The following is a 12,943-nucleotide window of genomic DNA, read 5'->3' as shown; positions in this document are numbered from 1 at the left end:
TGTACACCCGCAGGGCACCGAGACGCAGAACCAAAAACAGTAATTAATAATACAAAGTATTTAAATGAAGCCGCTCATGTAAGCTATTCCTGCCTCAAATAAACAGCAACAACTAACTACAAAACTAATAAGCTAATACTAATAATCGCAGTTCTCCTGTAACACTTGTGTTTTTTTGTGTTAATGTTTTCAATTTTGTTTCATATGCTCAGTGATCAACAGTACATCTCCATTCACACCCCAAGTATTATATGAGTATATTCATACATATACATATCTTATAGAACTTCTTGTTTAAGTTGTAAAATGTAAAGGGTTATTAACCTGGGGTGCAACAAATAATTCATATTAAATTAACTGTGTAGTATGACATAATGTAATACAACGTCCGTCCTAAAACTATAATCTATCAAAATAAAGAGACCAAACAACAAAATAATAACATTAAACTGCTGTTTTTAAAATACAAGTATAATACAAGTTAGGTATGTTAGAGTTACCTGCGTCTGTACTCAGCGGGGTGTGTCGTAGAAATTGCAATTTCATTCGATTTTAATACGTCTGTTTACCTCCGATATAATCCCGTTAGCGAGGGGGGGCGCCCTAGGGGGCGAGGGCGAGTGTAATTATTTATATTCACATCACGCACCGCAGTGTTTTAGAGATTTGACGGCAATGAGATGATCGCGTTTGATAATGTTTTTACAAAGAAGTATTTATATTTCAATGTTTTTTTTATAAATAGTATCCTGAATTATGAATCTGTAAGTTTTAAATATATGAATTTCTTCAGTTACGTCTACTAAACTATTGTTAAGGAACGGTTGTTTGTAAAAGATTGAATGATTAGTAAAATAATAAATATGAGCTTGCCTTGGTAATGAAACATACTTATGAGAATAAAAAAATAAAAAGGGATAGCAAAGTAGAAACTTAAACACGCAATGTTATTTCCACGCTTACTTAATTTTTATTTCAATCAATATATCAAATTTTGACTGTACAACTATTCCGTACAATTATTTGTAACCAGAGCTAGAGGTTTGAGCATCTTTGGAACGTGAACGCACTTCCATCCCTTTGTAATCCGAACCTTGAATTGTAATTACGAGTGTACTCCAGCCGAGTGTGTACGAGTCTAAGCGTTACGAGATGAGAGGTTTCGGGTATAACCGAATTTCGAGTGTATTCATAACTGATTGGAGCGATCGAATGAAACGTACTTTTGGTATCGGGTAACTAATTTGCTGAAGGGTTTAATAATTATACGACCTCCGTGATCGAGTGGTGTGTACACCGGGTTTCATAGGTACGCCACTCCGAGGTCCTGGGTTCGATTCCCGGCCGAGTCGATGTAGATTATCATTAGTTTTCTATATTGTCTAGGGTCTGGGTGTTTGTGGTACCGTCGTTGCTTCTGATTTTCCATAATACAAGTGCTTTAGCTACTTACATTGGGATCAGAGCAATGTATGTGATGTTGTCTCATATTTATTTATTTATTAAAAAAAAAACATGTTAGAGTGTTCTGGCATACAAGAGTAAATGTTATTACGGCGATTATATTTACGAATTTATTAACAATACGGCTTAAATACATTTTGAATACGAAAAAAGGCCCGGCGCGTGAAAACGTATTACATTTGGCCAATCTGTGCTCGATACTGATTGTATCATTAAATTTGATTGCGTTGTTTTATTTTTAGCGTTTAAAGGGAAGGCCGCGGGGTGTAGCCTTAATTATTCACGTGCAAAGCCAGGGTGGGTATGAATCTGAAAACATATGAATCATTCAGAATGTGGATACTGCCCAGAAGAATGGGTAAGAAAGTTAGTCGATATTCTTCCTTATCAATTATGGAATAATATTGCTATGATAATTAAATACAATTTAATATACGTGTAACCTATACATTCTGCTTGAAAATCAACGCATGTGTAACTTTGTTTCACTATGCCTGATTTATAATTTTCACATAATATTTTAAAAATCAACATGTATAATTTTATTTTCAGTAATATACCTGTGTTTATGAATTGGCAAAGCTTAGAAATAAAAAGCATTTCTACATAAACACGTACAAATATAAAAATGTCATGACCATGTTTCAAACACGCTACACTTGCCCTTACGGTGCGACATTTAATTTTCTCCGACCGGGAACAGAGTCACGCGACGTTCCAGCATTTTCATATCGTTTCGTTGTGAGCGCTAGTTTTAATTTATAGTCTGTGTTATATACACTGTTTTATACGTTAGCTAGTGGTGAGTCAAGTTTCAAATATAGAATACGAATAGACAGACATTCATGAATATGAATTAGTTTAATACTGTCGATAATTTGAGCTTCAAATATAGCGTGATTATTGAAGTTTAAATCTATCGGTGGCTAAATGTGGCCTTGTGCACGCCCGGGTAGGTAGATACCGCTAAACAGAGTAGGCGATACAAAATATCTATTGATTTGTTCGGTCTGTAAATACAAGGAACAACATACGATAGGTTTAAGAAATTTTAAGGAGTGTTTATGGATTCTTACAGCAACTATGAATGTCGGTTGGTAATGATGACCACGTATCATTCATACATACATCGTACATTTGCCCGTGGGTATGTACAATAATGGCTACTATTATATGTATTTAATAATAATGTTTAATACATAAAAACCTTCCTCAATAAATAATCTAAATAGTCGCGAAAACCGCATCAAAATCTATCGATTAGTTTATAAGTAAGTACACAAGCTTTTTGTTCCGACGCGAAATGGCTTTGGTTAATAAATTCGTATTAAAATTTAAACAATTTGTACGTATCGTGTTTTATATTCTCGTTATGTATGAGTTACAATTAGCTTAATAATTCAATATTATAATTATGACGTAACGTCAATGTGTACACGCTTTATGACGGACTTAATTAAAATGAGTAATTATTACGTGTTCTCAAAATTCACAATTTAAAGATTTATTTATGGTTATTTTTATTCTGGTGTTTTTACGTTAAATCGTATGTGTTCCAGTTTATATGTTATATTTTTAGTAGTTGGTTTTTCTATTCAGTCACAAAGGCGCGCCCCCACGTTCAAATAAAACTGGCGTGCATTGGTATGAGTGTGTGACGCTCTTGCTGAATATTGGCTCAGTTTATTCAACAAAAAAATAAAAAATGTAGCATCTTCTGTCGTTAGTTCGTTCTTTGTGTCACAAGTATGGCTGAGATCATACTTGTAAACTTTTTTTATAGTATATCCTTGATAGAGTTACATTTGTCACAAATTAATAAGTCCCAAAAGTAATCATATGCAGGCAACCCTAGTAAAGTTTGTAATATAAATATTAGGTAGTTATTTTAGTAAGTTCAGCTTAGGTTTCCATCGGGCTGGTATTTCACGTAATATATTGTTCGCTCGGCGCGGGTACGAGCGCTCTCCAGTCGACGACACTTGACCTATTCCGCTGTCTTTGAATGTAGATGCTCAGAAATATATTCTTTATAATCCAACATTATTCATTATATTACGTTATAAAGTATGGAATATCTTACTTCTTGCTATGGCTGTATGTTGCGTTTAAGTAATAAGTATATAAAATACATAATTGTTTATGACTATAAATAACTAAACACAATTACAAAATACAATTTACAATCTGCTTGATTTATTCCATAAGCATGATAAAGCTCTCTAAGCCATTTATCTTACAAGAACTTAATCACTAAGGAGAGAAGCGAAGAAAAGCAAGTTTTCAATAAACTTTTATAATTATAGCAGACTGTGAAAATATCTTCTAAGTACATATTTTTACTGGAGTAAAGGCTTTTCTTCGACCCTTCGTTTGTTTAGTTAAGAACATGAAAATTCAGTTTTATTTGCTCGGGATTTGCTCTCATAATTGTTAATTAAGATTCACATGTAGTTCATGTAGTTCTTCAAACTTCAACCATTGGTGGATATATATGTATTTAACACTGTTATATCCTTCACGATAAAAAGTCTCGTTTATAATATCTGTATTATATCCACGACGCACTTAAAATAATAAATAAAAATGTACACCATGTAGGAATAACTAAGCTTTCTACTGGTGACATTTTTTAGAATTGGATTATATGACCTTTTCGATTCTCAAGGTTATATTATAATAAAAAACGAGTTAATACATTTTCTATTGCTACAACAGCTACGTGTAAGTCGATATAATTCCTAGCTTATTAGTTTCGTAGCCCTGACCCGCTTACGTGTAGCGGCGGCAGCGATCGCGTGACGTTCCAAGATTTCACTGCAGATAGCCGAAACGATCTCAACTCGATTCGTTTTCATTTCACTTTTATATTTCACCTGCCATTAACTATATCAGTTTTATAGGTTACTAGCGACCCGACCCGGCTTCGCACGGGTGCAATACTGATACTAAATACACTACAGAATTTGTTAATTAACAACATCGCATTATAAACTTCTAAAATTATCAGTATTTCTTTACTAAAATGTCCATGTTATTATATACGAAAACCTTCCCCTTGAATCACGAGATATAAACATACATAGGGACAGACAGCGTTAAGCGACTTTGTTTTATATTAAGTAATAAATAATAATGAGTAATGACAGTGTGACTGGCCTAACATGACCAAATGAACCGAAAACTAGTATATACTTATATTTGTGATAATTCTTGCTTTTTAAGTACTTTTTACATTATGATTTTTTTTTATATGAGATACTTTAGTGGACATTTATAAATATTGAAAAATGAATATTAAATCAATCAATCTGTTCGTATCCTTGTGTTCCCAATATAAATTATTCGGTTTTTCTATCTAGAATTTGTCAAGAATATTACCCTCAGAACGCACTTATTCCGCTCATGTGCCACCGGACTGTGAAATGAGGGAATATGCAGTTGTTTTTGTACACACAAACACACACACATAGTCAACTATAACATATCTCCCACACAGCTGGTTAGTTTTTCGAGTAACCCACGGTCAAATTTCGGTCAAGAGTGCTTGTTGTATATTCATATCGTGTAAAAATCAACGATTCAACTTTAACCTTATAATATAATTTATGTATAGATGATTCAAGAGCTTGGAGGTAGTGGTCTGTTTTTCATGTATTTAATTTTATGTTCAGCTAGTTATTAAAAAAAGGCTGAAACTACTGAGTTTCTTGTCCCTTGTCGGTCAGCGTCACGTTTAATTAAATCTTTTAAAGGGGAAGTGACGTGATTTGGTCTGAAGATGTCCCCATCTTTTAGGTAACTGTATTTACCATTTATGTAATTAGTATTTTTATACATAAATATTTCTACTTTCCCTGACTGAACACTAAGCATGTGTTATTAGTGAGAACGATAAAAAAAGAGTTAGAGATTGAACGTGCTATTTTCATATTGGTAGGTAGGTTATGGTCAGATAAAAAATCTGTACAATTTTTCTAACTTTCTTACTTTCACTTTGATACTTATAAAATAATTCCCCTCTAATTTAGCCGTTATATTTCTTGTTGTAAGCATCGATGTTTTGAAGATGTGACTCGTTTCAAATATTTGCTGCCCGGCACTCAAAGTCTGAATAAAAAAGAATCAATTTATTTTTTTAAAAGTAAATCGCGAATCGTGAGAACCTCCCGCAGAGGTGCAATTTATTCCGACGATGTCGACGACATCAATGGTCTCGCGAGTTCCATTGAGCGTGAAAAACCTTCGCTCCCTTCCTTGTTAACATTTTTCTTCATTGAAATTCTTTGTCCGTCCGCTTTGGGTTTCTATCCTCTTTAGGGATGCCCCTTTCGAGAGGCAGGCTGCCTCGCTGCGAGGCTTCATAAAATGAATGTCGAGATAAACTATTATTGGGGAAATATGGCTTCTGTTTTGAAGGGGATTGTCTTCTTATGATAAATGATATGGATGCATAACTACGAAATGCAGCTTCTTGTATATTAATTATGTACTAAAACTTACTTCGCAACGTGAAGCATCTCCTAGTTTTAGTCTCCAAGATTCTCAGTTTGAAAATCAATAGCGCAATAATTTACGAACCGCCTAGCGCTGTAAAAGTCGCGGCATCAATATTGGCCACATTTCAATATGTACTATGACTATTGATAAGCTTAAAAGAATTGTGAATTGGAATATTAATAATTCCTTAATTAATTTGAAACATGGCTACTATTCTTAAAAATATATATATATATTTTTTATTATTTAATTTCAAGTTAATTCAAAATAGACTACGATTATTAAAAAAGCAGCAGCAGCAAATAATTTCATAATTATTAAAATAATCTAATGATCTGACTATGATCAAACAAAATATAAAAAGATTTCGTAAAAAGTGATTCGTCGATGAAACGAAACAGATCCGTTAACGTGAATAGGAAACGAGGCGAGCGTCCTTTGTACTCGTAATGAGGTTGCCTGACTGCGACGCTTGACGACGTAAATTGGATTTTGGCGAAACAAGTCGTTACCATCGCTCCAGAAACTGTTTGTGGGGAATTTGTTGCAAACAAGTCATCAAAATATCGTTCGAGTAGCTTGTTTAATCCTATATTTAATAGTTATAGTAGAACCCCTGTTGGGAGAAAACCTTCGCACAATTTATATACAAATATTCAGTGAAATATTTATTTATATAAATTGTTCAATTCACTAAAATGTATGTACATACACAACTATGTCAAAAGTTGTCAAAACTATGTCACAAAGTGAAGAGGGTGGGGATTATAAATTGGTATAATGTTTATTTAGAGTATAAAACTTTCATCTTTAAATCGTAATTGAATTAAAATTTGTAATGCAAGCATTATAATCGTATTGGAACTAGTACAAAAAATTGTGCTTAATCGGTTTGTTGTTCTAAACAAAAGCTTGTTGAATAAGGACTCATTACCTCTATTATAAATAGTTCTTCCACTGCTAATAGCGAGCTTTAATATAAGTAATCCTTCACCAAAATAATCAAAAAAGGGTTTCGGTACACTCTGTATCCTTAATATTGTGTTGTTACCGGCACATAAAAATTATGTTAAATTTAAAAACATTCGTTTCGGTGAAATTAATTTAAAACTTATTTACCTACAAACACTTAAAAGTAAAGTGACATAAATAGTTTTGTTTGAAATATTAAAATAAAGTAAAGCCAACTCAATGAACACTGATCACTTATATTTAAGTCTTCTGATATTGTATTCAAAAGGACTCTGAATCGTCTTTGCCAGTTGCAGATTATGTAATATAATACACATCTGGGATAGAGGAACCATGTCAACCAACAGAAACAAAGATCGATCAAATTCCTTTTGAAAGCAAACGCCCTCTACCGGGCATTCTATTACTGTGACGAGGAAATGAAAATTAAATGATCATTTCTGTCTGTTGTCAGGTTCCGAAGTCCCAATCGAGGGTTGCGGCGAAAGGCATCAAGTTGCAAATGATCAGTAAGCGGGAAGACATCGGGACATAAGCGAAGCGATGGTAGTAGTTTCTCGAGACAGATACATTTCTTAAGTCAAGCTTACTAAAAACAATCAAGATGGCGGAGGGTCCGCAAACAATATGGCAGAAAATCGACAGTTCCGCGATTCCCGTCGTGAACCTCGAGGTGAAAGAGGTGCGCGAGATACTATGGGAGAAGATTAAGGAGCCCACCTCTCAGAGAAAGATCATTCTAGTTATAGTATCCATAGCCCTTCTACTAGACAACATGCTGTACATGGTTATCGTGCCGATTATACCAGATTACTTACGCTACATCGGAGCGTGGGGCGAGGCAGGGTACGACCATGTCGTAACTCTACCTCCTTACAAGGAAGGCAATAGAACCATAATACCGACTAAGATCATCCCAGCCTCCCACGAAGGGCAGGATTCCGCCACAGGAGTTCTCTTCGCTTCAAAGGCGATAGTGCAGTTGATGATAAATCCATTTTCCGGTGCCTTAATCGACCGAATAGGATACGACATACCCATGATGATTGGGCTCATCATAATGTTTCTGTCTACGTCGATATTCGCATGCGGACGAAGCTACAGCATGCTATTCTTTGCGAGAAGCCTTCAAGGGGTCGGTTCTGCTTTTGCTGACACTTCTGGATTGGCAATGATAGCTGACAGGTTCACCGAGGAAAACGAACGATCGAAGGCGCTCGGTATCGCCTTGGCGTTTATCAGTTTTGGTTGTCTCGTCGCACCGCCCTTCGGTGGAGCATTATACCAATTTGCAGGAAAAGAAGTTCCCTTCCTTATTCTTGCGTTAATATCACTTATGGACGGATTCATGCTCCTACTTGTAATGAAACCGTTAAAAACACAAATGAAGGAAGCTTCTCAGCCAAAACCTGCTAGTACACCTATTTGGAGACTTCTAATGGATCCTTACATAGCTGTGTGCGCTGGGGCCCTCATGATGTCTAACGTTGCATTAGCGTTTTTGGAACCAACGATCTCTCTTTGGATGGAAGATAACCTAACAAAGGATAATTGGAAGATTGGTATGATTTGGTTACCAGCGTTCTTCCCCCACGTTCTCGGCGTAGTGATAACGGTGAAAATGGCGAAAAAATATCCACAGCAACAGTGGTTAATGGCTGCTGGAGGCTTAGCTTTGGAAGGATTGTGTTGTTTCATTATTCCATTTGCAAACTCGTATAAGATGCTGATGATACCGATTTGCGGTATTTGTTTCGGCATCGCCCTCATTGATACGGCCTTACTGCCCACTCTTGGCTACCTCGTGGATGTCCGGTATTCGTCTGTGTATGGGAGTATCTACGCCATTGCCGATATATCATATTCCTTTGCCTATGCGGTCGGCCCCATCATAGCTGGCGAAGTGGTCGAAGCAATAGGATTCACAGCGCTGAATCTTTTTATAGCGTTCAGTAATCTTCTTTATGCTCCTGTTCTGATGTATCTCCGGCATATTTATGATTTCAAGCCGTTCGAGAACGAAGCGAATATTCTGATGGCTGATCCGCCTGATAAGGAATACCAAACTTATAGCATGCAAGATCAGAGACCGGTAAACGGTGAGTTCAAAAATCACTTGGAATACACCAGCGTGCCGGGTGAGGGCGACTCGATGCAAGAATCCAACGTCGACCAATCGAGGTACGACTACCAGGAAGGTTATCAAAATTATTCGCAAGGGTATGAGCAGCAAGGCTTTCAGCAAGAGGCATATAGTCAGCCACGGCAGCTGCCAGCGCAACCGCAGCCAACTCCGAGCAATCCCTTCAGGGCTCCAGGAACGGCACCTGCACCAGCTCCAGCTCCAGCACCTGCGCCTGCGCCGGCCCCAACACCGAATCCGATCAGGAACCCCTTCCGACAAGGCTTCTAGAGCAATTTAGTATTGTTGTCTATATTTTTGAACCTACTTGTTGTGTATTTATAAATGTCTCATATAGTTGATAACTTCGATCACTGAGCCGCGCCCAGCCGGCGGCAATGTTTAACCTTCGATTAGATGTCTATAACCTTACTGTGCTTATAATAATCTCTACTGTAGTGTGTCTGCGCCGCCCACGAGATGGCGTCATCGTGTCGTGGACATTTAATTACATTAAAAATCAGTACACGCTGCGAAGTCATTTCGTGGGCAGCCAGGGTTCTTGTTGATCTTGAATTGTTCAAAACTAATTGTTGCATCTTATAATATTTAGAACTAAGAGCCGATGAGGTCTTACGTTCATAATCTCTCCTTAATTTTTAAAGATTAAGATAATTATGTATATGAAAGAAACGACTGCGATGCAGCTGAAGACATATTTAAAGAAACAATTAATGTGGTGTTGTATACACGTTATCTCAAATTATTAAATGCTATTCAAATGAATATTCTCGAAGCAATTTAAGAAAAATTAAGAAGTATTTATATGTAGCTTAGATCATAGGATTAAAGATTGAAAATCGTGCGAGAACGTTATTAAATTAAAATTGATGTAAAGAGGTCTAACTATTTGTAAATTTTAAATGGCACTTGCATCTATTAGTTATTTAACTTAAGCTATCGTAACGTACGTACTCGTATGCACTGTACAAACAAACTATTCGTGCTTTCTTTAAGAGGCTTCGAGATTGTAAACTTCGGTTTAAATCTGTTTGTTAAGGAAAGCAAGAATTATTTTTAAATATATAATTTAGTGAGTATGTTTTTTACGAATTTAATTAATATTTAAAGTTCGCAATTTCGCAAAAAGCAAACAGAATCAAATAGTCTGATTCCAGAAATGTGGTAACACGATTAAAACGATTTAAAACTACATCGTTTGACATATTGAATAATAATATATTATGCGAAATATCAAAATATATAAAAATTAAATGAGAATTAAATTCGTAAAAATAACGTTGCGTAACGTAACGTTATAACGAAGGAGTAACGTCGTAACGTTAAACATTAGTCTCGTACTGAGTGTCTAGTGCTTAGCAGTATCGGTGTTACATCTCGCTATCAATTCGTATTTAACATAATCAATTATAATATCAATTAGAGGTTTAAGATCAACTTGTGATAAAGTTGCAACCAAGGTAACGAAACATATCAGAATCTTTTGATTCACTTAGGCTAAGTCGTAGCATTGTAAGTATTTTTCTCTTATTGTACAGTAGTTATGTGCTGGTTTTAGCCGCGTAATATATCGATGTATTGTTTAGCTGTAGCGTGACAAGTTTGAAGAGCATTGAGGTCATTCGGTGGGTCAAAGAGTTCCTATGTGCAAATTATGAGGCGAGTTGAAAGATGGAAGCGTGTGGTTTGGTCAAAGTCGTGAATGAAAATGGCATGAAAATAAAAAGCTTGATGGAATCTTAACAAAATACTATATTTTATCAAATATATAAGACTGTTCAAAAACATATCAAATGTTGGATTATCAAAATTATAAAATCTACGTATAAATCAACGAAGGCTGTAGAACTCCCGCCGCAATGACCTGACAAGGATATTCACAACTCGGTTATAATTGATACAAAATTAAAAATTACTATTTAATTGTACAAGAAAACGTGACGAGCCCGACATGTCAATTGAAAGAGTGTGTAAAGTAAAGAGATTAATGTGAATATAATTATTTAAATTAACTTCTTACGAGGCTTTTGACTACAGTATCAATTGTGAATTATTGATAACTTATATTTCACAAAAATATAGCTAATACCCGGTATGCGTTGTGATATCTCCTTGAACTTTGTCGTAATAATATTCAAGAAATTTCCGCCCTATTTAATGGCATTAAGTAAGTGGCAACAACGATTTTATATCGGTTCAACTCAATTGGATGACAATTTCGTCAATGCGTAAAATACGAAGCAAAACAAGATGGCGATCATTTTTATTTATGAGGCTTAAAAGCGATAGAAGCGACCACAGAACCTATGTGATCAATGTCGTTACATATAATTTGATGTTTTATTTGTATTGTACGACATATGGCAGTATTTGAATAATACCTAAAATATTTTAATAATGAAAATTCAATTAAAAAACTAGTAGAAGTTAAGAAAACAACCCAAGTTTCCAGATAGAATCAAAATCAATAGAGGTAGTTATACTTTAGATTATAATGTTTTTTGAATAAAAAGAACTTATGTTCTCTTTCAGCTCTGTATAGATATCTTTGGAAGATTAAACCTATGATTTAGTGCGACGGTTCTCAGAAGTTTGTAGCGAAAACAAATACAACTACGAATTTAAGTCGATTTCTGGTTCTCATTATATCGGATTGATTAATCGATATTTTTGTCACAGTTTAATTTTCTACTCAGATATTATTACGACGATAAAATATCTAAGACATATTACAACTGACAGCTGACCTCAGCTATCGACCGGACGAAATGTAGGATAACATTGAAACGACATTTTGGATTTGACAATTGAGGTATATCAACGCATTCTTTAAACTCTAATTCACAATTGAAAAAGTAGTCATTGATTATTTTGCGATTTTATTTGGAGGCAAGCGAAGATGTGTGTCTGACTATATCCTCGCGGAGGTATCGGTAGCCTGCAAAGTACAATAGTATTCGTAGGGACGATTCAGAGCACATTATTTTAAAACGCACGAATGTTTTCGCTCCCGACTCTGTATGATACATAATTGCATTTTCACGATACATATTTCTTCAAATAAAACAAATCACAATGTGTGTGAGTAAGTTTAAGAGTAACTGTTTATAAAGAATATAACGCATCAAATATCATTACAAATTCATATCTATGAAGCGTTATTCAGTTAAATGTAATTATATATATTATTAACAAATGAATGGATGATTTAAATTTAATGAAACTTGTTCTGAACAAAAGTTATGGTACATTGTTTATGTAAAGTTCGACAGCTTGTGCAGCTATTTATATGATTTGTGAAAATGTATTTTCGTCGGGGGCTTATTATAAGGTGGTTTTGCTAATTATAAATTTTAAGGGATATAATATCAATATGATCATAATTCCGATCGGATATTGTTTAATCGTAAGTTAAGTCAATTTCGTGTCAAATTCTCCCGAAATTCAATTACTTAGTAGAGTATCAGCGCTGTATGAGGCTTGCTGTTCGCTCGTCGTATCGTGGATTTTAATTACACAATAGCGAAAACCTTGAGAAAATTGTTTAGTATTGATTCAAACAGATATTGTTCTACGAACACATTAATTTGAATCCACGATGTTACGATTTTATCGTGTTGCGCTATTAAATTTATCTCAATGAAGTATTTTAAAATATCTCGAACCGTAGAGGTATCACCAATGAGGATTTACATCGCGTACATATCACTAGGCTAAGATTATACATTATCTGTGAATTTTATATGTGTGTATTTATATATATTTGGATTATTGTACATTCGAATGAATTATTCCTATAACGCACACGTAGATAAGCTATTTATAGCGAATAAGGTTTCATTGTGATTTTTTTCATAGTTTATA

General features: G+C 34.9%; 1 protein-coding gene across 1 annotated transcript in view; it reads left to right on the top strand.

The window, feature by feature from the left end:
- Positions 1–11,440, top strand: part of LOC124535215 (vesicular acetylcholine transporter) — a 29,467-nt gene extending 18,027 nt beyond the window's left edge. The window contains exon 3 of the mRNA XM_047111338.1: positions 7,391–11,440. Coding sequence (XP_046967294.1) covers positions 7,541–9,349 — 1,809 coding nt within the window. The 5' untranslated portion in view covers positions 7,391–7,540 and the 3' untranslated portion in view covers positions 9,350–11,440. The remainder of the gene's footprint in view (positions 1–7,390) is intronic.
- The last annotated feature ends 1,503 nt before the right edge of the window (positions 11,441–12,943 follow it).

The sequence above is a fragment of the Vanessa cardui genome, chromosome 14, assembly GCF_905220365.1.
Source record: "Vanessa cardui chromosome 14, ilVanCard2.1, whole genome shotgun sequence".
Lineage (NCBI taxonomy): Eukaryota > Metazoa > Arthropoda > Insecta > Lepidoptera > Nymphalidae > Vanessa > Vanessa cardui.
Note: the sequence above shows the minus strand (reverse complement) of the source record. Positions and strands in the feature narration are given on the sequence as shown.